Here is a 24,977-nt window from a genome sequence, read left to right on the forward strand (position 1 = left end):
GGGAAAAGAAACCCCAGAGACAATTGATTTCCCGTTCTTGTAACTGTTCTTTTAGACATAATTCCTACTTCTAAAATGCTTGTTATAGCAGCCAGACGGAATATTCCAACAAACGCTAAATTCTAACTTGAAAAAAATCTCAGGATTTTTCCAGTTCCACATAATTCCTGGCAGATTTTTTAATATATATATATATATATATATATATATATATATATATATATATATATATATATATATATATAGTCACATTACAGCCGCACAAAATAGAGGACAATTGTGTTTAGTTTTAGTGGTATTTCTGCACCATCGCTGCACATCTGGAGACTGGAAATGTTGCCTATTCAACTTTGCAAAACAGCTGAATCTCAGTCTGATTGGACAGACGGCATTATTAGGTGAACATCAAGTTTTAATATTTTAAACAGATTCTCAGTTGTACTTTGGGGTTTAGACGTATTGGGCCATGAATGTATTTTGATCTAAACCTCCCCCCTGTAGCTCTGGCTGTATATTCAGGGTCGTTTTCCTGCAGGAATCAGAAGCTAAATTCCTAACTCAAGTATTTTAGAGCCTCTAACTGGTTTCTATCAATTTCCCTTCACCTCTCATCAGCTTCCAAGTTCCTGCCCAAAGGAAAGCAACAACACTCCACAATAGTGCCACCACCGTGTTATACTACCAGTTTGTTGATTTAGCAAGTTGGCAAAAAAAAAAGTTACACTTTGGTCTCATCAGACCTTCTTCCTCATGCTTCTCCTATGATGCATGGTAATCTTCAAACAGGAATTATTATTATTATTACTTCCTACCCTTTCTTTGTGGTTTTTCATAAAGGCCATGTTTGTGGAGTGCACGTCTAAAAGGTGTGCACTCCCCAAGTGAGTCTTCTACCTGAGACGTTGATGAATGGGACACCATCATCTTGGTATCCTGCCCAGTCTAGTGTCCCCATCTTCACCAGTTCTAACAGTGATATGCCAGGGGAGCGAGGGATAGAGTTCACTAAAAGTCAGCAGGGTTAATGGATGGGCTTAATGCTGATTATCAATGACGGTTGCAGAAATTTTGTCTTTATTAGTTTTGTGGCAGAGGTTTTCTATGTATGTCTCTTCTCAGCGTCAGTGTTCATGAAAATGTGTCACCAGGGAGTCCAGCAGGTCCCTCCAGCTGAGCAGCAGGAATGTGAGCCGTATCTCTGGGTCACATTGAAGCGACAGAATCTTAATCTAAAACACAAAGTGAACTTTCTGCTCCGGCCCTGGTCAGCGCTGGCTTTATTCGACATTATTTAATAAGACCAAAACACTGTCCAGGACTCCTTCCTGCAAAACCTGGTTACACTGTCTTTCTGTCTTATCTCCTTTTTAATAACACGGATCCCTCCAGTGGCGCTGCCCCCGTTTCAGCTGGCACACCCATCAGCAGTGATCTGTTGAGCCAGACTCCGCAGGTGAACAAAGCAGCCACGGCACAGACAGCGAGCTCGTTTCTTTAAGGGGATAATAACATACAAAAAGGTAACCAGGTGCTGTTTGGATTAAAGATTATTCCTCGGGTTTGTTTCACCGGCGCCGTGGGCGATCCCAGCTGCCGCAGCTCAGGGACTTGGAGATACACGAGGAGCTGATGCTGAGGGCGCTGCAGGCGACAGATGGCAATATCCAGGCTGCCCTCCAGCTCATATTTCCTGGAGGCCCCCAGACTCTGAGCCCATACCCCACAGACAAAAACCCACAGTACAGAAGAGAACAGAAATACACGTTGAACTAAATGAGGGAATTACATTTTACACCGTGTGGTTGTTATTGTTGCACCACTCAAATTGAATCATTGGGCAGGACAGTTTAAACAAAGCGCCACAGGTCTGAGAAACGCATTTTGCTGTTTACTTTATTGATTATAATTATTAATTTGGCAAGAAATCAATAACCCAGTTTAACAAAAACATAATCTGTCCCTAATCTTTTTTTGTTGTTGTTTTTTTAGATATCTGCTTTACTTTGTATTTATTGTTTGTAGCCTTGAAATGCAAATCAGAGCTTAGATGCTATTAGGAAATGCTTTCCAAGGTCTGTTTTTTTTTAATCATATGGTTAACATTGAATGGTAACTCATGGCTGAACGTGTGTTAGATGATAAAACATGTTGAATAATTAAACATTGTGTTTTTTTCTCATTTGTTCTGCATTTATTGAACCCAGAAAGTCCCAATTAAAAATACAGCAGCTCTTCCGGTCAAAGGGAAGAAAATACAATCTACAACTGGAGTGATTCAAATGTTTGAGCACAAGTAAATGTGGAAAGATGATTTTAGATATTACAGTGTACTTGAATCCATCCATCTTCAGAGGGATCCCTAGACTTTCCCAGGTCAGAAGGGACACATATGTCTTCCAGTAAGTTCTGGGGTCTGTCCTGCTTCCCTTTCCAGTGGGACATGCTTGTAAAACTTTCAAAGGGAAGTGCCAGACAACATCCTGATAGGATGCCCGAAACACCTCAGCCGTGGAGTGGCAGCTCAACTCCAAGGTCTGCCCTGCCTGACTGAACTCTGCATCTTATCTTCACGTCCACCCACCCCACAGAGAAAGTTAACTCCAGCTGCTTGCGATTAAGACGTCGTTATCTTGGTTATGATCCATATCTCACGGCTACAGAGGAGGGTCGGTGTTAGATCTTGAGGTCTAGCTCCCACATTGCTGTGGAAAAAGTCCCAGTTTGTGTATCCATCTCCAATTTCCTACAATCATTGCTTGTGAACAAGACATCCATATATTTGATCTCCTCCACTTGAGACTGACCCTCAAACCAAGAAAAATGTCTATAAAAATGTGTCGGTTAAAAAGATACGTAAAGCCTGAAGAATATAACTCTGCCATGTATGCTTAAAAACATGCTGATCTGTTTCTAGTGTATTTCATTCATCCCCTGCCTGCTTCACTAGACCTGGCACTGAGTCAAAAGAAAAACAACACAAACATGTATATTGCCAACAAGCTAATAGTACAGATGTCCAGTGATTGTTCTCAGTGTATTAGCTTTGTTGTCACACCAGAAGTATAATGCAATATTTTTTTTTTCCTTAGTCAGAGATGTGTTGTTCAGTCTGGTGCAGAAGAAGCTTGTTTTTTTTCCTCCTGCTGTTGCAAAATCAGTGGAGCTCAGCTGCTTCCTCCACAGAATCAGGCTGGAGGGATTTTATTCACATCCTCTCAGCGAGCAGTTTTTGTCATCATTTCTGAAAACAAACAATAAAAAAAACATCCTCTACAAAGCAGCCCGGTAAATTAAGCATACATTTCTAAAGCCTAACAACATAAAATGGCAGAAAGATAAGAACAGGAAGTGTAAGGGAAAATTACTTCTTCCTAATTCTGAACTCCCCCCAGGAAGGTTTAATAGAATATTTTATACAATGTGTTGTAATTGCTGGTAGGATACAACAAAAAGCTAAAGATTTAGGACTGTTGTCGTCTCCTTTACTGAAAAATAATCGCCAGGTGAGCTTTTGCAGCTGATAATGTCACGTACACAAGCTACTGCTTCCACCAACCTCCACTTCATATGTGCTCTCTTTAATCTTCCTTCAGAGCTTTGGCTCTTTTTTTCTGTATTTCTGCCTACATAAATGCACTAATGGAGCTGCTGTTGCTGTCTATGTTGCGCTTGAGTTTTCTTAAACACAGAAACTACTCCTGAGGGCTTCTGTGATTTTTTTTGTCTTTGTCTGCTCTGTCTTATAAAATCCCAAGTTTGAAGAGTTCTGCTGGAGATTTCTTCCCACTAAAAGGCTTGCTCTGGAGGAAAAATTGCTGCAAAGTCAATAACTCTATGCAAACGGCTGGGCCAATTTAGACTTTATGTCTGATTTATTTGTTTATTTCATTTATTCACAAATACAACAAACTTGTCCTGTTTTAAAAACAGAAAGAAATTGGAAAGAAATGGTAAAAAGAAGAACATTTCTTATATGGTTAAAAACAAGTTTAGATCTCAGTGCTGCTTTTGATACAGTTGATCACAATATTCTCCTAAAGACTTAAACGTACTGTAGGGATTAAGGGGAGAGCATTAAAATGGTTTAAATCGTATCTGACAGATTCCAGTTTGTTCATGTTAATAATAAATCTTCAATCTCCTGGAGTACCACAGGGTAAACAGCCAATTCTCTTTACTGTATATATACACACAGTATATATATATATATATATATATATATATATATATATATATATATATATATACCTCTAATTTATCAGACAGCATGGGACTAATTTCCAGTGTTATCTTGATGACACTCAGCTATATTTATTCATAAATCCCGGCAAATCCAATCAATTTCTTCGACTATAGGCATGTCTTGATGACATCAAAACCTGGATGACTCTAAATTTGATAAGATAAAAGTTGCATTCTTTGGTTAGAAATATTTTGTCCAGGATTGATGCTGAAAATTTGGTCCATGCATATGTTATTTGCAATCCCTGCAATCTGCTGGCTTCCCTTAAATAGGAAACTTTTTCACCAATCTGTCTGTATGATTTGATTGCATTTGATTTTGTAAAGTGCCTTGAGATGACACATGTTGTGTATTGCCATTGAATATATATATATATATATTAATTGAGTATGGTCACCTTCTTTCCTCAAAAGAAACAAGATTTACAGAAAAAAAGATAATGTGAACGTCAGTTTTTAATGTATCCACAGACCAGCAATAAGGAAAAGTAGGAGAAATATCTATTTACATTTACAATCTATAATACCTCAGGTCCTTCTAAGTTAATTGTTACATGACATTTTATTTATGCATGACATCATCAACTGAATTTACATTATAACATTGCATTATAACTAGGACTGAATTGGAATTCATGTAATTTAATTTAATATTGTTTACATTATTATATTGACTGAATATTTGTGCATGTGAATTTGTGAATCTCTTGGGCTTGAATAGTGTGTTGAGAGGACATTTGTTGAGTAAATAAACTGAATTAGAAGAAAACTGATTAATCAAGAGCGCCATTACCTAACGAGGCCGTGCAATCTACAGTAATTAGCATTTTTCTTCTCTCATTAAAAAAAAAAAAAGCTCTATCTTGAACGGGTGAGTCTGCGACAGTTTGACAGCACAGAAAACCCAAAATGACCCGCCGCTGTTCGGTTCTTAAAGAAGAAACAAAACTTTACGGTAGTGTAATTCCCACATTTGTACACTAGAGGGCAATGTTCATTTATTCAAACATGTCAGTATTATCTGGAGGTCCATTGTTTTTCTTTCCCAGATTTGAACTTGAGTTCTTGATGTACCCTCTGCTGAGCATTTGGTGATGAATTCTTTTTAATCATAGCTTCGTTTCCCATTTTTCAAAGAGGACATCAAGATTAGCCAGCCCGACACATAAAAGCCCCACAGATACGCTTGATGGCTTTATTACCATCCGCTGAGATGCAACTCTCATTGTCAGAAGATTGTAACCATTATTTGAACCCTCTATTTTTCCACACCCTCCCCAGCCTTATTACAGACAGATACATTTGCTTTGTCTCGTCGTCTCCCATCAGTGTATTTTAGGGGAAAACACACTGCGTCTGCCTCCCCCTCCTCACGACTCTCTGCAGCCCACCCTCCTCCATCTACAGTAATTGCCCTGCTTAGTTTTATTGCTGCATCTGTGAATGTGACAGCTCAATCAGCGGATTGGCCTTTCACTAACACGGCACCCAAACAGCGCTTTGTGTCCGTCTGTCCTTGTTACCATTTTATAGTAGGCACCTGCGGGCAATTTCCACCTTAAACTGCCTCCAAGGGTGTTTTTAAAAAAAATAAAGTATTTCTATTGTGCTGAAGCGAGAGAGAGAAAAAAAAGTGTCACTGCTTCAATGAAAGCATTAGTGAATAAAAAGCAGCGCTGGCTTTCAAGCAAATTAAAGCGGAGACAGATGGGGTTTCTCTGCGAGACACTGGCATTTAAACTAAGAAGATACGATATAGACTTGCTTTCTAACACTTCAGTGGGTGTTAAGCTTCACAAGTAGATGCATCATTAAATACAGTGTATATTCAGGGTAGTATATCACTTTTATGCTGTTGAGCACACTGGCTGACTCCTTCTCAGCACAGCCTTGAGAATATTGTGGACAATTTTCTGTGCCAAATCACATCCTAACACTGTCATGGATGTCATTGTAAGGATGCGTTGACACACCGCTTTAAGGTCCCCTTTGTTGTCAGCTGTGAGACTCCAACGGATTCTGTGTAATCTCACAGACCTGGCTCTGCATCGCAGCGCTGTCTTCTCTCGTTTCTTTACCCAATCATCAAAATGTGTACAACCTCATTGCAAAAAAACTTTAATTAGTGTGCTCCACTAGATTTTTGTAAAATGAAGATGCACAAATACGTTAGGCACCACCGTGCTGGTATTGTTGGACCTTAGTGCAGCATTTGACACAGTTGATCACTCCATTCTGTTAGAGCACCTGGAAAACTGGGTCGGCCTTTCTGCTACAGCACTCGACTGGTTTTAATCAATTCAATTCAATTTTATTTATAAAGCGCCAATTCATGAAACATGTCATCTCAAGGCACTTTACAAAGTCAAATTCAATCCTACTTAAAGAATAGGGACTTTTGTGTGTCAATAGGTGACTTTATATTAGAGATGACAAAAAATCAAATGTGGGGTTCCCCAAGGGTCCCTCTTGGGTCCCCTCCTATTCAATATCTAGATCAGGGATCACCAACTTTTTAAAAACTAAGAGCAACTTCATCGGTCCTGTGTCATATGAAGGGCAACCTGACCTGACCTTTTAACTACAAGTCCAAGCTCACCTCAACTTTGTGTAATATAAACATGTTTTTTTTTTTCTGTAAATACAAGTATGATTAAAAAGTTAGAGCAACTGAATAAAAGAGCATTTTAAAAGCTGCTCACTATGCAGACGACACACAGCTCTACATCACCAGGTGACTGTAAACACATTCAAGCACTGAGTGAATGCTTAAAAGAAATCAATGCATTCATTAAGGTCTTTTGGCTCCAGCCTGCTCTGCAGACCCAGAACAAGAACCAAACATGGAGAAGCAGCATTTAGTTTTTATGCTCCACTTATCTGGAACAAACTCCCACAAAACTGTTAAAGTGCTGAAAAGGTGAATTCCTATAAATCAAGATTGAAAACCTATTTGTTTAGAGTTGCCTTTAAATGTTTTAGTTTGTAGTCTAACGTGTTTTAAATCTAGACCTGCTGCTACTATTCCACTGCAATGTGCTTTCCTCTAACATTTTCTTTTCTTTCTTCTGTTCATGTACAACACTTTGAATTATCTTCTTACTGAAATGTGCTAATCAAAGTATACTTGCCTTGCCTTACACGTAAGTAACACATTGACGCTTGTAGAATGTGAGATTAGACAAAAGATTTCTAATTTAATGTATACTTTATTGAAGAAATAGGATCAGGAAATGTCTGACTGCACAATTATGCAGGACTTTGATGATTTTTCTGTTGAAGCCTAATAATGAATAGTTCACCATTTCTGCTGTTCATACTTTTTTTTTATTTAATTAAGAAAACTGAACCTTTGTCAACTTGGAATGATTTTCTTCAGAACAAATTACATGCTGACGTTTAACATTTGACTGTATGATCTAGTTTCAATTAAAAAAAGTTCACACTCAGAATTCAAAACAAAGTCAGTTGTCATTTTTCTTCCTTTGTTTGAGTAAAACAAGCCATAACCATTTAACCTCCTTCCAAAGGTTTAATTCAATTGAATTAAATTAAAAAAGACTTTATTTATCCCAAAGGGAGATTAAATTAAATTTAAAAAAATACTTTACGGTTGCTTGCAGAGAGAACCAGATGTTCTAAGAAGTGGCCTCTTCCTTGCAAAACTTAAACTTTAACGCAAAGCCATTTCCCACAGCATGCAGTGCCAAGCTAAAGTATTATATGCCCTAAACATTTTCACATTTTATTTCCTTACAACTCAAAACTGTAATTTATTTCATTGGAATGTGATAGAACATACAAACCGATTCATAGTCGTAAAGTGGAAGGAAAAGGGTAAATTAGTGTTTCTTTTACCAATAAGACTGAAGTGCATCTGTATTCAGCCCCTATGATTCTGACACCCCAAAATAAAATCTAGCAACCACTCAAGCTAGAAGTAATTTAATCAGTTAACAGATCTTTGTGTAGTTTTATGTTCTATAATGGCCTCAGAGGTTTATTGTGAGGAAACTGCATCATGAGGAACAAGGAACACAGCAGACCAGCCAGAGGTAAAATGTTGGGGTTGTTTGAAAACAATATCCCAAGCTTTTGAAATTTCACACATTATACAATCCATCACCTGAAAATGGGAATAGTATGGCACATCTGCAGGCTTACCCCGACACGGCCGTCCACCTAAACTGACAGGCTGGCAGAGAGAGGGTTAATCACAGAAGCAGCCAAGAGTCCCATAACTCTGAAGAAGCTGCAGAGTTCCAGGATCTGTTGGGATGACAACTATTATGCGTGCATCCCACAAATCAGAGATTTATGGAAGAGTGGCGAGAAAAAAAGTCCAATTTAAAGTTGGTCAAGAAGCCAGGATTGGGACCCAGCAAATGTGGGACTCTGGTCAGCAGTGAAAATGGACATCATATACCTTTCCAAATACAACATCGCCATGACAAAACATAACAGCTTCTTTAACAGGACAAGAAAGCTGGTCAAAGTTGATGCGACGATTTCTGGACCTAATTACCTTTAGCTGGAGCCAGAAACTGCTGGAAGCTGCAAAAGACCCACCAGCAGGTCAATGGCTGCTGGTGAGAATGGTTTAAAACGAAGCAGATTTATGTCTTTGAAGAGCCCACTCAGTCTCCTGACCTAAATCTAACTGGGAATATTTGGCAGGACTTGAACATTGATGTTTTCATACACACCAGTCAAAATCAGACTTGGCCCTTCACCCAGTCTGACTGAGCTGGAGCTACTTTAGAAGAAAGAACGGGCAGAATTTCAGTCTCAAGATGTCCAAAGCTGGTAGACACAGAGCTGAAAGCATTGTAGCTGTAAGCGAAAGCTGGTTCAACAAAAAAAAGGTTGATTCAATGGGATTGATTTTTTTTTATTTTTATTCTAGTTTTAAAAAAAAAATGCAGGCTTTTCCATCCACTCTACTATTGTGCACTACCATGTGTCAGTCTATCACATAAAACCCCACTCAGATACATTAATCTGCGACTGTAACAGGATAAAATATGGAAAAGTTCAAATGAGATTAATATTTTTGTAGAGTAAATAAAGGTAGGTCAGAATGAAAACTGACATATAAAGTATTTCTGCGTTTCGACAGCCGTGTAGGGTTTTGTTACCGCTGTATACTCTACAGCGCTTCACTGTTGACAGTGTCAAAAGTTGCCTTTTCCATGCACCAACTTCTGATCAGACTTTTTCAATAATTTAGGAGGAAATAATTGAGTTAGGATTTGCAAACATTTTTTTTTCATTTCTTGGATGTTTGCAAGAATGATGGATGCATAATTTTGAAAGGCCACTTGTCGGCAGTGGAGAGAAAATGCATAAACAAGAGGCTTCCCTGATGATTCAAACCTGGAGCTTTGAAACGGGCCCAATTCTGCCCAATTACACCCATGGCGCCTGGGAATTTCAGATAATGAGCAAGGGTCCTGCGCTCTGCCATTACCGACGAGCTATCAGTCCAGGCCTGTTGAGATTGTTAGGAAGCTCGTCTAATCAAGCCTTCACAGACGTGCAGAACAATACAGACACTCTCCGATGTAGATGGAACCCTGAAACATCAGAAAGCAGGAGGAAAGGATGGAGTTAGCATAATGGCCTCGGTACGCCTTTGTCTCTCTGAAAGAAGGCGACTCACGTGACACGAGGTCTGTTACCTGAGATTGCTTTCTGCTAGGTATGACTGAGCGGAATATGAAATGTGGCCCCCGTTACACAGAAGGCTGTTTTGTACCCTCGTTGCCAATTCATTGCTTTCAAGCCATGCTTTTTTATTCTTCCTGCCTCTTTTTCCCAACACTCGCTTTGTCCACAAAGCTTCTTTGATGCATTTTATCCCACTTACTTTAACCCTTGATGCAGTTTCTATGGACAAGAGTGAAAGTGCAGCAGAGTGAAGGACAGCAAATCCACTTCACAGTAAGGGAGTTAAGTCAGAAATATAATCGCTGGGTGTCGTTTTAACTTAACTTGTTGATTTGACGGAGTGTTGAGAAATACTTGGCAGATCAAAGGTTCTAGTCATTGATATTTTCTTAAAGTTTTTTTGCTTTATTCTGGCGCTTTGCTTGCTTAAAGATGAACTGAAATGGAGGATTCAGTGTTGCACACGGTCATATTAGCTGAGAAACTCTGGGGTCATTATGGGAGCCAACTTTGAGGTTTTGTGGAGCTCCGGTTTCTGCCAACAATCACACGACTCGAGATGCTTTCATCAGCCCCCCGCGTGTGCTCCTGCCGCACGTCAGCCGGCTGCTTTCCGGCCAAAACTGCTTTACCCGTCACAATGCCGTCGTTCCAAATGCAATCGCAGAGAAGAAGGCGGGGGATTTAACCATTTAGGCTGCCCTTAGCTCTAATGAGCGCCAAACTGCCAGGCCTTGAGGGGAACAGCGGAGCCGTGTTGGGTGACAAAGTGAAAAACAAATTAGAAAATAGTTTCATACCGCTGCTGCATTGTAAAGCTAAAAAGCACATTTTGGTTTTTGCATTATTGTAGACTAGGCGGTGCGGAAGTAAAACTTAAAGGTATTATCTCACCGCTACACTCTTTTAAATGCTATGCTAAGAAGAATACAATTGACTAGAGTCAAACGGTTAGTACGCTTCATTTTTTTTTTTTTTTTTTACACAAACAAAAATATAAGAGATTGTGTCCTGGTTTGTCTTCATGAATCCAGACAGAGCGCACACACACAGAGCTTGTTTTGAGAGTTTATTGACGGGAAGAGGCTGGAGGACCGAGGGTGAACCTTGGGGCAGAACCCAAGGCTGGCAGGAGAGCGTCGGAGAGGAATCCGAGCTAGGTCTTGGAAGAGTTCTTGAAGTTAATAAAGTTCCAAGAACTCTTAAGAGTTCTTGGAACTCTTAATTAAGGATTTCTGAACACGGTTATCAAACTCTGCTGACATGGCGGCTACATGCAGAAAGGCAAAAAAGCCAAACACAAAAGCATTGTTCGGGGGTACAGAGACAGGAAACAAATGAAATGCTGAAGTAAGCAACATACGAGCTGGACCAAAACTACAAGCTTATGCTACAACACTGATCAATATAAAAAGGTCAGTAAAGTTCCTGCAGCTGCAGAGGGAAGTATTTAAACTCCCGGATGACATAAGCCAATGCTATCCTTTTTTCTGGTTTGGCCGTGATTAAGGAAGAAAGAATTCTAGAGTCTTCAAAAAAAAAAAACTTATCTCGCAGTCGGTAACACATTTGATATTTTAGTATTGTGAGATCCCTGATTCAGATGGCATTTATAAAACTTGCTTTTAGCTTGGGGTGTTGTATAAAATGGGGTAAAATGACAGACTTCAATTTCCTGAAAGTTTCAAAATCCAAAATGCATGATTTTCGTTCCAACTCCCGATCTTTACCCTAATTAGTGTTGGTCTAACCCAGTGGATCCCAAAATAAGTCATAGATTTTGTGTTTGAAACGTGACGATATGCAAAACAGTTCAGAAGGTATAAACACTTTTGTAAAGCAGTGTATATATTACTGAACTATGCAACAAAAACTGAATAAACCAGTGGTAGAATACTGGATTGGTAATGGTGCCACATTCTGTCCTTGATTTAGACAAAGGTCCGTCTTCCCTAAATATTCAGAGGCTTCACCATGGTAACCAGTGATGCAGGCATACTGGAGGAGGCTTGTCTCCCTAAGTAATAACGCTTCCTTCTAATGGGTTTCTGTGAGGGTGCTGGCATGAAAAAAAAACAACAACAACCTCAAAGCCCACGTTAAACTCATAAACCCGACTTTATTTATTTTGCACCATGATGCCTCTACGTCCCCATTTAATACATTCAGTATATACATTTGGCCATGGGGGACCTTACAGAGATGCGTTACACTAGTGCATACACACGTGGCACGAAAATGTACACAAGGAATACTCAGACATGCCACGTTACCACAATAAAGCAATAACACTAGAGAAGACCCGGGGCAAGTTAATGGCTGATGTACACACACACACACACACACGCATTCACACACCCAGTTAACAGCTTTATGCATGCACAACAGCTTTTAAACACACACACACGCACACACAACCTTTAAGACACTTCTGATGGAGAGAGGAGCTCTTTCAGGTTCCCATAATAGAAATACAAGGATTTCAAGAATGTCTCTGCTGACTGCAGAAAATTCCTCCCCTTGGTCACAACAGCCTTATCTGACTCCCTTGTATTCATGCCCTATATGTCTCCAATTTCCTTTCCCCCCAAAGCTAAGGCCTCTCAGCAGGCAGTGCTGCCATCATACACGGGCTCTTTCCTTTAGTAGAGTAGTACTCATCAGCAGCAGCAACTAAATAAAGAGCCACTCCTGACATTAGCAGATCTACCAAACCCTTAACATTCGTGACAAACAAACAAACAAAAAAAAAAAGGACACGTGATACATAGTTTATTTTTTAAAATTTGCATTCTATCTTCAGGTATATCCTTTCAAGAAAACACAGGTCCACAATGACGACATACTATTCCTCATTAAAGCACAAAGAGACCCCCTCAGAATGCACTGTTCTGCTGACAGCACCGTCTGTCTGCTCACTTCCTGCGCCTCTAACCAGGTCACTCTCCTGATTACGTCTCCTCCTTTCTCCAGTCGGACCTATTGTACCATCATAAGCTTTTCGCTGAGGCACAAACTCCACCCAGTTCCCCCTTTTAATGACTGCAGTTTACAGTTGCATAGCACGCGGCGGGAGTTATAGTGAAAGCCAAACATGGGTTCCACTTTAAAAAAAAAAAAAATTGTTTGATTTGGATCTCTCGGGTCATTTCCAGCCTAAAACGTTTTGCTCATTAAAGCACCGTATCTTGTAAGTTATGAGACATGCGTTAGGCAGCCGCATTAGACTGCATTTATTATGCTACGCTCGGTTGCAAATCCGCTTGTTTTGTCGTTAAGAAAGTTTATCGTCTTCGGGAGACAGTAGCAGGACGGGACCAAGAATCAAACAGTGCTGCTTTGAGGTGCTAAAAAGGTACGGAAAGAAAGTAAAAAAAAAAAAAAACACCTTCAAGTTCTTTCTTCTTGAGTTTAGAGGTGAAACAAAGAGCTAGTATCCAAAGACGTCCGAGCACAAGCGGTAAGCAGGTACCAGCAGGGTTAAGCTCTTTGCGCACACATTCTCTTATGCATTCAAACGGCGTACATAGTGCTGGACATCTGGAGGTTCTGATGCAAAGTGAAAGCATGACAGGTTGAAGGTGGGCGTTTATGTGGTTTGAACAGGCAGCGCTGCAATTCATGTGTCGGCCGGGTGGGCGGGAGGATGCAAGGTTGGATGGATGGGTGCTGGACAACCTCGTCGGACTTGTGTGTCAGAAGCAAGCGTGCAACTTAGCAAAGCGGGAGGCAACAAAATGAAGTCCCTAAAAAATCCCAAGATCCCATCAGAACAGGGAGGGCGATGAAGCCGAGGCGGGAAAAACGTCGGTAATAATTACCCAGAATAAATAACAGTCGCAGCACAAACGCTGAAAGCAGAATTGGGAAATTAGCTGAGCTAAGCGGACTGATTCGACCCCATGCATTATAAGGCAATAAGCAAACATTAGTAGCTGACATCACAAAGTAGTAATAACAGTGGCTATACATACAGCTCCTGATCTGAAACAAGAAGGCTTGTTTTCATAATTCTGATCAGTTGTAAAGGAAGAAAAACTATATTCCTAAACTCAATGACACAGTTTTAAGGTGATTGGGAATGTCACAGGGAGAGCAGATCGATGTCTACAATCCCATTGTACCTATTGATCTGCAGATGGGGGAATGAAATTGATTTTCTGAGGTAGACAATGCAGGCATATTTCATTCTCCCCATGCAAAGCCATTCCACACAGGGGCAGTGGGGGTAATTTGGTCCATTTGGACAGGCTCTGGTCTCCAGCCTCGGCCAATTTTACTGTGTCAGATTGGTTGACCCATCCATCATGCTTTTCCTGCCTGTCACACCACTGCGGTACTTACACTGTCACTGGCGTGATACACCCACTCAGTGATGGATAGCAGACAACATGCATTATGACAACATAGAGAGATCAGTGTGCTCAGCTCACAGGCCCGTTGTTTACCCGCAGCAGGGGATTCATACCCGGTCACTTTCCTCCATATCTCGGCTGCCGAACAAGGCCCACCTGGACAATATCGCGCAACATGCTTCACGCAGTCTTCCCGTGTTTTATCTTCAGGTCCCCTTTGAGAAACACAACTAAAGCCACAACAGTGCCTATTCCAAAAGAGATGCTCGGACAGCTGAAACAAGTATAATAGTTTAGGATTAAAGACTGACCCGTGACCAATGATATGTTGTACCTCTCTTTTTTCTTTGAGTGTTAAGTGCTATGAGCTCTCAGCTCGACAGTTACTGAAATGATGCTCATCAGATGATCAGTCTCCAATGTGATAAGTGGCCGTCCGCATAAATAAAACACGTCAAAGTAAAAATAACCACCAGGAATATTGAGTCCGTTGGTACGAGATAGCGTGAAGGTGGCCTTCGAAACCGGGGTGGAATCTACCAGCCAGCGAGGTGAGTCAGTATCAGCAGTTTTGAATGCCCACTGTTCATCTTCCCGTGATTTCAGCCCGGAAGGAAGGGAAGCGTAGAGCCATGAGGATGGGCCTGGTGAGTCCAGTGATGCCTGCCACCATCCCCACAGCACTATAGTATCCTGATGCCCACGGGGTAGAGCAGGGACATGTGTTCGGCGCCCTTGATGGGCAGCTTGCGGCTTGAGTAGAAGTGTATGATCTCGGGCACGCTGTCGAAGGGGCTGCTGTTCTGGCCCAGGATGTACTTGTTCTCCTTGGTCCGTGACAGCTTCATGTGCATGAAGCCCTGGCTGCTCCTGGACAAGAGAGACAAGAGGGGTGGACAAAGAAATTGACAACCTGTTAGCAGGTATTTGACGGACAAACCTCTAAACTCCCCACCACTAAACATTACAAACACACCGCACACATCCACGGCTTAAAAAAAAACATTGGGGAGATAAGGACGGAAAGAATAGGACTCTCTATGGACCGCCTCTGCCTGATTGGCAGCTGCGTCTCTATTTATGTCTAAATTAGCAGTGCCTTCAACAATTTACCAGTGTTCTGAAAGCCGGATTACCTCTGATGATGTTAGGGCCACCTGGGGCGCGGACTAAAAGGTAAGGTTGCTTAAGGTGCTTGGTTTTCAAGCAGCACATAAAGATGGGGCTAATGAACCCCCCGGATAAATCACTTAAGCTACAGCAATAAAAGCACAGCAAATTAAAAGCCCCCTGTGTGCAAGGAGCCTTTGATCGATACATTTTACAGTGTGCCCGTAATCTTGTGCTTTAAAATAGAAATGCACAGTTTTTGAGTGTTTGGTGGGGGGGGGGGGGTATCAAGTAACGCAACAGTAGGCTTTAAGGAGGCAAAGAGAATAAATGTTCCCCATATGCTGCAAAAAACACACTTGAAATGAATCGGTCATTCCAAAACACATTAACATAAAGCTCTGCTTATAACAAGTTAGGAATGCTTTAGGCTCAAACCTATTTTACCACATTATAGCATGTGTTTAACATAATCCCAAATGTTTTTTTCCACCTCACTGAACTCCCACCTGTTCTATTCCCTTCACCTGAAATGTAAGCTCTGAATTAAGAAAATGAGGAAAATGGGAGGAATCTGCGGCTTTTATAACAAGGAAAAGAAGGAAATGACAGAAAAAGCAATAAGGGTTATGATCATTCACAAAGCCATCCAGTAAGCATGAGTGCTCCCTATGAATGAGTCTGGTCTCAGGCACACAATATTGCTATTAATAAAAAAAGCAAGGTTTAAAAAGCAGCATTTACTGTGGTAACAGTTCAACGTTTTAAGTTCCTTTTACTTAATGGAAAAAAAAAAAAAAAAAAAAAAAAACTAAACCATGATCCCAATTATCTTGGTCAATAATGACATCAAGACTACTGATAACATAATTGCTTGTTAAGTGTGAGAACAAGTTGCATTTATTGAACTCAAATTAGAAAATACTTTAAGATAAAAGATAATTCTAAAAGATTTTAATAACAGGGTTCCTAAACATTTCTCAGAGCTACATTTCCAGAGTTCTCCATCACTCTTGGCCATATTGTAAAACATAAATACACATTTTTTTTTACATATTTTAATTTAAGGCAGATATTTCTTAACTGGCCAGACATTAAATATGAAAGACACAAAAAATCATTCTGATTGGAGGATTAGAACAATAGCTAGATGATGGAGGGATGAACAGTTGAATGATTGATGAATGGATGAGAAGAAGAATACACAGATAGACAGATTGTGGACTAAATAATGGATGAATAGTTGGACACATAGAAAGTTGGAAGGATGAACAAAGGATGGATGGAGAGATGCCAGGATGACAGACAGAAATGGATGGATTTTTCCATAGTGTTTAATTTTTCAATGCTTAACTAATGATATTGTGTCTATAAGAGTTTTTAAATAAATTGAACATGATCACGTTATGCATTTTAGTTTCAATACAAAACTGATCTATTTTTGCTGAAGACTATCAAACCCCCAGAATGTTTTTATATATATATATATATATATATATATATATATATATATATATATATATATATATATATATATATATATATATATATATATATATATATATATATATATATAGTAACAACCTTTGTTTTGGTCATTTAACCACAAAACACAGCTGTCAAGCCTGGTGATAAGATTTATAACCACTGTCTTGTATCTCTTTTTATTCCCGATCCAGACATACAAAATCCATATTTAAAACCACCCCCCAATATGCCCTGCTATACATACATTCACACAGCTTTATCTGTGATAAACAGGAGCCGAACAAGGCTTTAGGCACCTTGTATGCAAGTCTGCTCCTTACACATCATGTAATTGCATGTGTAGAGCTGGCGGGAGTGTTCCCTCCCTGCATGCGGATAAACAAACCAGGAAAAAAAATCTACAGGGTTCAATTAAAGGACAACCATCAAGAATAAATAAAGCAGAATACATAAATACGGATTTAAACGGACGAGAGCGGTCCTGGTTTTAAAAAATTCAGTCACTGTAAATTCGGAGATTACAGAGAATACATCAAGCTTCGAGTCTGCTTAGCTCTTTGCATGGAGTCTAAAGGGAGGAAAGTTGAAGTATTTCAAAGCTAAAACGCATTTTATAGACGCGATAAGTCAGAAATGCAGGTTTGCCAAGCTACAAAGGGAAGTAAACAAAACTATGAGACTGCTCCATTACGGCCCCTCTGGCTCCCATTTCAGAGCACAATCATTAACAAGTTTATCACAGTTATAAGAGAATGGGACAAACGCTTCCCCTAATGCACCTCTTCCCAGTTTCATGATTATGCAAGCGGTGCCATAGAAGGTAATTAAAAAAAAAAACGTATCTATAAAATGTGTTTGATGAATCTTCAGCGTAGGCACAGCGCCGGTAGACGGGGGTGAGGTTACTCACAGCTACACTTAAAAAGGCAAACACATCAATAGCAGCATTTTTAGATTCCAGGCTGGTTTCCCAGTCGGTGTTCGGGGCTCCTTATCGTGTTACAGTCCAGCAGAGACAGAAAGCAGGACAGCAGAGAAGCAGCACAGCAGTGCTGTTGATAAAATGAACGCGGGGCTGTTTTTAGAGCCGACAGGCCTTTGTGGCGTTATCATATCCCTGCGCTTCTGGACCATCTATTTGTGTAATCAGGATGAATCTCACCAGGGGAGGTCTGCTGTCGTGTTTATTGAGGTTTATGACTTTGATTTGAACCGAGTGGCACTCGTAGCAGGAACAGCCCGACAGCTTATCTCCACCTTCAGCATATTGGATTGCTTTGTGAATGATGCTCTCTGCATTATGAATCCACAGCAGCTGAAACTGAGAAGTCATCAACCCAAATCAGGATAACCCTGGGTGACTTTTATTTAGGTTTCTGACCCTGTGTGCCTGTTATTTCACATGTGGACAAGCTGAATAAGGCTAACTGGTGTGATCCATACAGAGCTGATCAGCACTCCGGTTAGTGAATAAATAACTTAGGGCAGGTGCATCTCAGCAAATTCAAATGTCTTCAAAGAATGTTTTGGTAATTTAACTCAATATTTAGATTTATTAAGCACACAGAGATATATCTGAGGAGGTTATTTTCTGTTAATTTAGATAATTATGGCTTTACAGCCACAGAGAGCCCAGAAGTCAGTTTCTCAGGAAATTTTAATATTACATATTTTAATATTTAACGCAGTGACACTCTTGTCTATGTACTGTATATGCACTCGATACCTTGTCAGGTCTCCTTCTGTATGAAATACTGCAGCAGTGCACCGCGGCATGGAGGTCACCGCGGCGTCAGGTGAGTTTGCTGGTTAGCCAGTCACAGTAAAACTACGGTCATTAAACCAGGCACTGGTACATTTGGCTACGCAGGGACACGCCTAGTTCTGCTGGAAAATGAAATCGACTTCTCCTTAAAGCTCATCATTAGACGGGAGCTTAAGGCTACCTTTAGCCTTGTTGCTTTTTTTTTTAACACTTTTTCCTTCCAATCACCTTTGCTTTAATATGTTTGCATACTGCACACTGAAAAGCTTGTTTTTGTATCAGTGGATGGTGTCAATGGCTTCATCATGGTTGTTTAAATGATAATAATAATTGAACTTTATTGATCTCACAATGGAGAAATTCACTTCTGCATCTTAACCCATCCTCTTGGGGAGCAGTGGGATGCCATGTGCGGCGCCTGGGGAGCAAAGGGGGTTAAGGGTCTTGCTCAGGGACCCAGAGTGCCGGCACTGGGGATCAAACCGGGTACTTGCATCCTTCTCTGAGTGCAAGCACGCTGCTTGTTTAGACCAAACATGGCAATTGCATAAAATGAATGTTTTAAGATCCCTTTTTATTAGCCTTATGTTACATTCATAGCTGTAAGTGATAATTACTAAAACCCCTTTGCATATATTAGATTAACCATTTCTGAGTTTTACATTTTTTATTTAATGAGATAAATTAACTCTGTGATGATATTCTAATTTTTTTGAGTTGCACCTGTAATTAAACAGGCCTACTTGCACATATGCGAGGATTTTTCCTGGCTGAATTTAGCTGCACGATGTCTGTGCGATGGCATCAAACAGAATCGGCTGGACACATTTTATTCTCTCTCCAACGTTGTCTCCACTCAGACGGTTCAGACAAGCTGTGCAAATCTGTTCTGTGATGTAAAAATAAATAAATAAAGAAAAGTGGGACAGCAGTGCGCTCTGAAAACAGGCTTAAAAATATTTTACACATGCCAAAGGGAGGAAAAAAAAAAGAAATAGTGTTGGGCAGGTGAGCAGAAAAAAGTGAGATGGGTATCGTAAAACAGAGAAAATAGCTTTCTGTTCAGGCCAAACGACTGAAGAGGCAGGAGGTCTTAGCGACGCCTGTCCCTATAAATAATGCAACGCACATTTGTGCCACCTCATGGCCTTATACATTTTTCAGCAACCTCAGACATGGAGGCTCTTCACCTTGGTTTTCCGCTCATTTTCTGTGGCAGCAGCAGCAGCAGCTTGTGTGAGGAGGCTGAACCCGGAGCCACCTCTGCCTGTAAGGGTGGCGGCACCTGTCACTCTGACGAATCAGATCTTTCTCTGGGTTTCACATGATTGAAATCAAGGTCACAGCATGGCGTTGAGTTAAATCCAGCTGACACAGTATAAAACACACAGTTTTCACACATTGATGTGAACATTTTCACATTTTGTCACATTGAAAGCACAAACTTTTATGTATTTTAACAAGATTTTCTGTATAGATCATGGTGAAGGAAAATGATGCTGGTTTTCAAATACTTTTACTACTAATTATCTGAAAAGTGTGCCGTGCACATAACTCTGATACCCCAAAAAATAAAATAACTGCCTTCTTAAGATTAGCAAACAGAATCTAGCAGTGTGTAATTTACTGTCAGCAAACAACCAGCAGTTCTGTTAAGGCCTTGGAGGTTTGTTAGAGAAAATGAGCAAACAAACAGCTTCATCAGGGAAAATGAGAGGGAGAAATTCAAAATAGTTATGTTCCTAAACAATATTGCACGCTCTGAATGTCTCGTGGAGCACTGTTCAACTCATTACCTGAAAATGGAAAGCATAGAGCGTAGCTGCAAACTGGCCAATCCCAAAATACTTTGCCAGTTTAGTTCAGAGATGCAGCTGTAAGGCCTGTTGTAGCTCTGGAGAAACTGGAGGAATCCACACCCCAATCAAGACATGACAACACCAGTATTGATAGCGTAATCCCCAAAATGGGCTCTTTACGAAGGCGTGGCAAGAAGAAAGATATTGCTGTAAGAAATCCATAAGAAGGAGAAGTTTGTCTCAAGCTAAAAAGGCGACACCAGAATCTTTTTGTCCTACATGCAAACCACTAATCAATGCATATCAGCATAAACTCACTAGCCCTACTTTGAAACATAGTGGTGGGGGTATCATCCTGAGGGGATGCTTTTCTTTAGCCTTTAGCAAGGACATGGAAGCCACTTAGAGTCAATGGGAAGATGGAAGAAGGTAAATACAGGACAATCCTGGAAGAAAACCAGCCAAGGACTTCCGATTAGGTTCACGTTAGATAAATAAATTTGCTTTCCAGCAGGACCACCATAACATGTAGCCAGAGCTATGGTGGTATAGATTAGATCAGACTACCTTCATGCCTTTAATTGGATTTTTGATAAATGTAATTGACTTTAAAAGTTGATGTCCACAGAGGCTCCCCATCCAGTCTAATTGATCTTGAGCTAATTTGAAAACACACACACCTGTAGGTGTGCAAAGCTTTCAGAGACATTCCCCAGAAGAAAGAGTTAGAGCTGGATTTGCAGTGACAACAAAATAATAAATGGACTGAATTTATATATTGCGTTTCTAGTCACACTGACCAATCAGAGCACTTTACACTAGAGCCACAATCACCCAATCACTCACTAATGTGCACACATTCATCCATTGATACTCGGTAGCCAACTTGGGGTCAAGTGCCTTGCTCAGGGGCACATCGGCACGTGACAGAAGAAAATTCAAGGGGTCTGAACACTTTTTACTACCTACTTTACATTGAATTGAACTTTTCTTAATGTGTGGCTGTAACAACAAATTTCCACGTACTGCCAGTAAATCCCATAATCTCACAATCTGATATTTCGTCTGCGGCTCTAAATCCTAGTGCACTGGCTCATCTGTATTTCATGCTTATGGTACAAATGAGAGGATAACTTCTTTGTAGTTCCATTATTATCATCAAAATAAAATGTTCTAAACTGAATGTATGTCTGGTCTTTCTGTGATTTAGCTTTAGTAGATTGACAGACATACTTTTCCTTTAGTATGTCTTTATTAATACAAGGTTAAAGTGTCAGGGGCTAAATAAGGGCGTCGGATAGGATTTTAAGGCTAAACTAGGTTAGAACTTTATAAGAGACAGTGTTGGTATCTGGAGGAAAAATATTACCTCTAGTATACCAGAGAAAATTAAAACATTGTGGAAAAAAGTTCTGAACATTTCTTTAAATCGTGCAGCTAAGATTAAATCGAACCCAACTTTAAATTTTAATAAACACAAACACTTGTGGTGGCATTGTTATGGCCATGCATGGATTCCAACAAAAGACGGCACTAAAGAGTGATGTAACATTATTTTGTTACAGTACAGAACGCGATTCCAAAACAGTAAGTATATTTCTTGAATTAAAGGTCAAAGTCTCTATATCGCCTTTTTTTTCTTCTGTATATTATTTTTTATTTATGTAATTGTATAAGCCTGCCAAGCAACAATTAAGAAAACTGTTTCACAGGGTCCGCACAATTTGTTTTGAAATTTGACATCCTTACATTTCCAAATTCAAATATCCTGAGCTCTCATTCCTTCTCTACAGTCCTGAAACAGAAAAACAAAACCTTATTTAATGTATAGCTGACAGGAAGATCCATATTTTCCCCAGACTGTGTAGGGACCCTGGATTTACAGTCTAAACATCGCAGGGACGAACTGTATGTAGCAGTATTTATGTTTGGACCTTCCAGCTTGTCCACCTGGCAGACATGCTGAGAAATGCATCACTGTGGATCTGCATCTGAGGAATCTGTTCATCTTTTTGTCAGTAAGCATTGAAGGAACACAAAGAGCCGTTGAAGCGAAAGCAGATGATCATTCAGTGAAAAAGGAAGTAATATAGACAGCTGCAGTGGAATGTAAAAACTGCAGCAGCAGTAAACAGAAGCATTTTCCCTTCCAATACACACGGACCTTCAGCAAGATGAAATCTGATCTTATAACAAAGGCTAATCAGTCTCTCTGCATATTCTGGTTTCATCTCATATCAGGATTGAGAGGGGTTCATGTCCAACCCAATTTTTTTTTTCTTCAATCAACGAATCACTGTTACTGAACCAGGATACTGAGAATTTAAAGCTGAAGTCATGTTATTGATGTTTATTTCGTGAAGCTTTGGTTAGTTGAAAGTTTCCCGGATATGCTTCCATGTCCATTTGTCCTTATTATCTCGCAGTGAAACACCCAAAGTGACTGCACTGCAGGACTCTGACGCAGAGATAACCTCTGCCGAAGAACACGCTTGTGTCTAAACTAATTAGCGAGGCTCCCTTTAACCCTCAGCGGGATGCATCAAGGTGTGGGGGGGTCGCCGACGACAGGGTAACTGGTAACCAAGCTGTGGGCACGTCAGCAAATTAGGGAGAAGATGCTGTTAAACAAAGCAACAAAGGAGACGCTGAGGACAGGGTAGGACCAGGAGGTACAGCAGGTGAAAAAAAGAGGTTTAGGGGTTGAAATTATTTCCATACAGAAAAGCAAGCATCAGCATTCTAACAGACAACAGGTATAGGACTTGTTCATGACGTCCTCTTAACCAACAGCTCTTTGCAGCAGATGGTTGTTCAGACTCAGCGAAGTTGGCTAAAGGGTTCTTCCTGTTAAAAAAGAAGCCGTATGAGGGCTGCTTGATATTAGGAAAAAAATGGGACTGCAATATTATTGCTTAATGCTGCAATTAGGATATTGTCTGTGATTAATCTACATTTGCTGTATAAAACTCTTTTGAACACTACAGTGTTCCCACTACTCTTCTTGAGGCTTATGACCCTATCAACTAAATCAAACATTTGCATAAAGCGCCGTGAAAGTCAGGGTTTAATACTGTATGTTGCACATTAAATACTACAGTGGATCAAATATTGCATCCAAGCAGCCCTTTGTGAATGCAAAATTGTTATCACTATAAGGTGTTGATCTACTTTCCAGTATCACCATGTCCTGTATCAGGAAGAGAGATTGCTGCAAAGTCAACGACTCGTTGGAATCGACTCTATAATCTAAATTAGACTGTATTATTTGATCACTTTAGTCACATTACATTATAAGCATTCGAAACTAAATCTTTCTTAACAGACCTGGGCATTTGGCCCAACTGGCTCTTTAAAAGCCCTAAACAGTCCTGCAGTGGCCAAAAGGAAATCCCAAATTAAGCATGAAAGGAGTGTAAATTCCCCAACCAAAACCAAATATACTGTTTTCATTTTAAAAAGTATGTAGATTTTATTTTGAAGGGGACATTTCTCTTTATTGGTCGTTGCATTAACACTCTACTTTGGGCAGTGCTGTTGGTTTATACCAAGACAAGGGAGACTGATGCAGAATAGTGTTTTGAACAATACGTAGACTTCTAAGTAAGGGCTGCACAATACAACAAGCACGACCAACAAGGACTGATGGTAATGCAATATTTGGTTGTTATTTCCAGTGATAACACATGCAATCAGTTGAAGTGGATGGAAACTATAATCTACATGTTAAAGGTCACAGACAGTGGTAGAATATGCTAATATAGTGCAGTCCTACTCTCAAATATTTGTTTACCAAAGTGAGAGATAAGTGGCTCAGAAGGGACTCTTGTTCTCAGGGATTACAGATTAATTTGACATAATCAGACCAAACGTGCATAGAAATACATGAATTTACTATTTTTTTGTATATCTTTTATGAACATTATTTTTCTAAAACAATTATTTTCAGTAAAGTAAAAAGAAGTATCAGTTTTAAGTATGGCATGTCACACATTTAATCACAATGACTATTGTTGCCCTCATTAGATAAAAATCCCATCATATTTTTTTTTCTATTTTTTTTATTTTTTTTTATAATTTAACTCAACCAATAATCTGGACTTCAACAACAATAGTAGTCACTTTTATTGCCTTTGGGATTGATCTACGACTGGTCTACAACATTAGATGGTGTTAGATTAATTTGTCTAGGTTTTGTTTTTCTAATTGGAAATTAATTGGACCGTTTTTCTTGTATAATGCACAAACTTCACAGCTTTTGAGTAACACTTCCAACTGGAAAAGTACTGTTTGCAGCTTATTTGGTTGAGTGATGTATTGTCCTTACTTAAGGGAGAGGGAGTAGTCGTTCTTGCTGGTCTCGCTGTTTCTCACCAGGTAGCTGGCCTCCTTGCACATCCTGAGCAGAGATTCTGCATCTGTTCGGCTGATGGCTCCGTGGTACCAGCTGCACCCAACAGCAGGGTGTAAGGATGAACAAATAGACGGTGAGGATAAAAACATTGGAACCAAGCCAAATATGCCCAGCAAAAAAAATAAAAATAAAAA

General features: G+C 40.0%; 1 protein-coding gene across 4 annotated transcripts in view; it reads right to left on the bottom strand.

The window, feature by feature from the left end:
* Nucleotides 1-12,011: 12,011 nt before the first annotated feature.
* The window catches only part of zgc:158464 (uncharacterized protein LOC791139 homolog), a 127,943-nt gene continuing 114,977 nt past the window's right edge, over nucleotides 12,012-24,977 (bottom strand). For all 4 annotated transcript variants that reach the window (XM_012868239.3, XM_036136009.1, XM_012868237.3 and 1 more), the window contains 2 exons: nucleotides 24,757-24,876; nucleotides 12,012-15,137 (listed from right to left, as the gene is read on the bottom strand). In XM_012868239.3, the coding sequence (XP_012723693.2) occupies nucleotides 14,951-15,137; nucleotides 24,757-24,876 (307 nt within the window). In that variant the 3' untranslated portion in view covers nucleotides 12,012-14,950. The remainder of the gene's footprint in view (nucleotides 15,138-24,756; nucleotides 24,877-24,977) is intronic.

Source organism: Fundulus heteroclitus, chromosome 4 (assembly GCF_011125445.2).
Source record: "Fundulus heteroclitus isolate FHET01 chromosome 4, MU-UCD_Fhet_4.1, whole genome shotgun sequence".
Lineage (NCBI taxonomy): Eukaryota > Metazoa > Chordata > Actinopteri > Cyprinodontiformes > Fundulidae > Fundulus > Fundulus heteroclitus.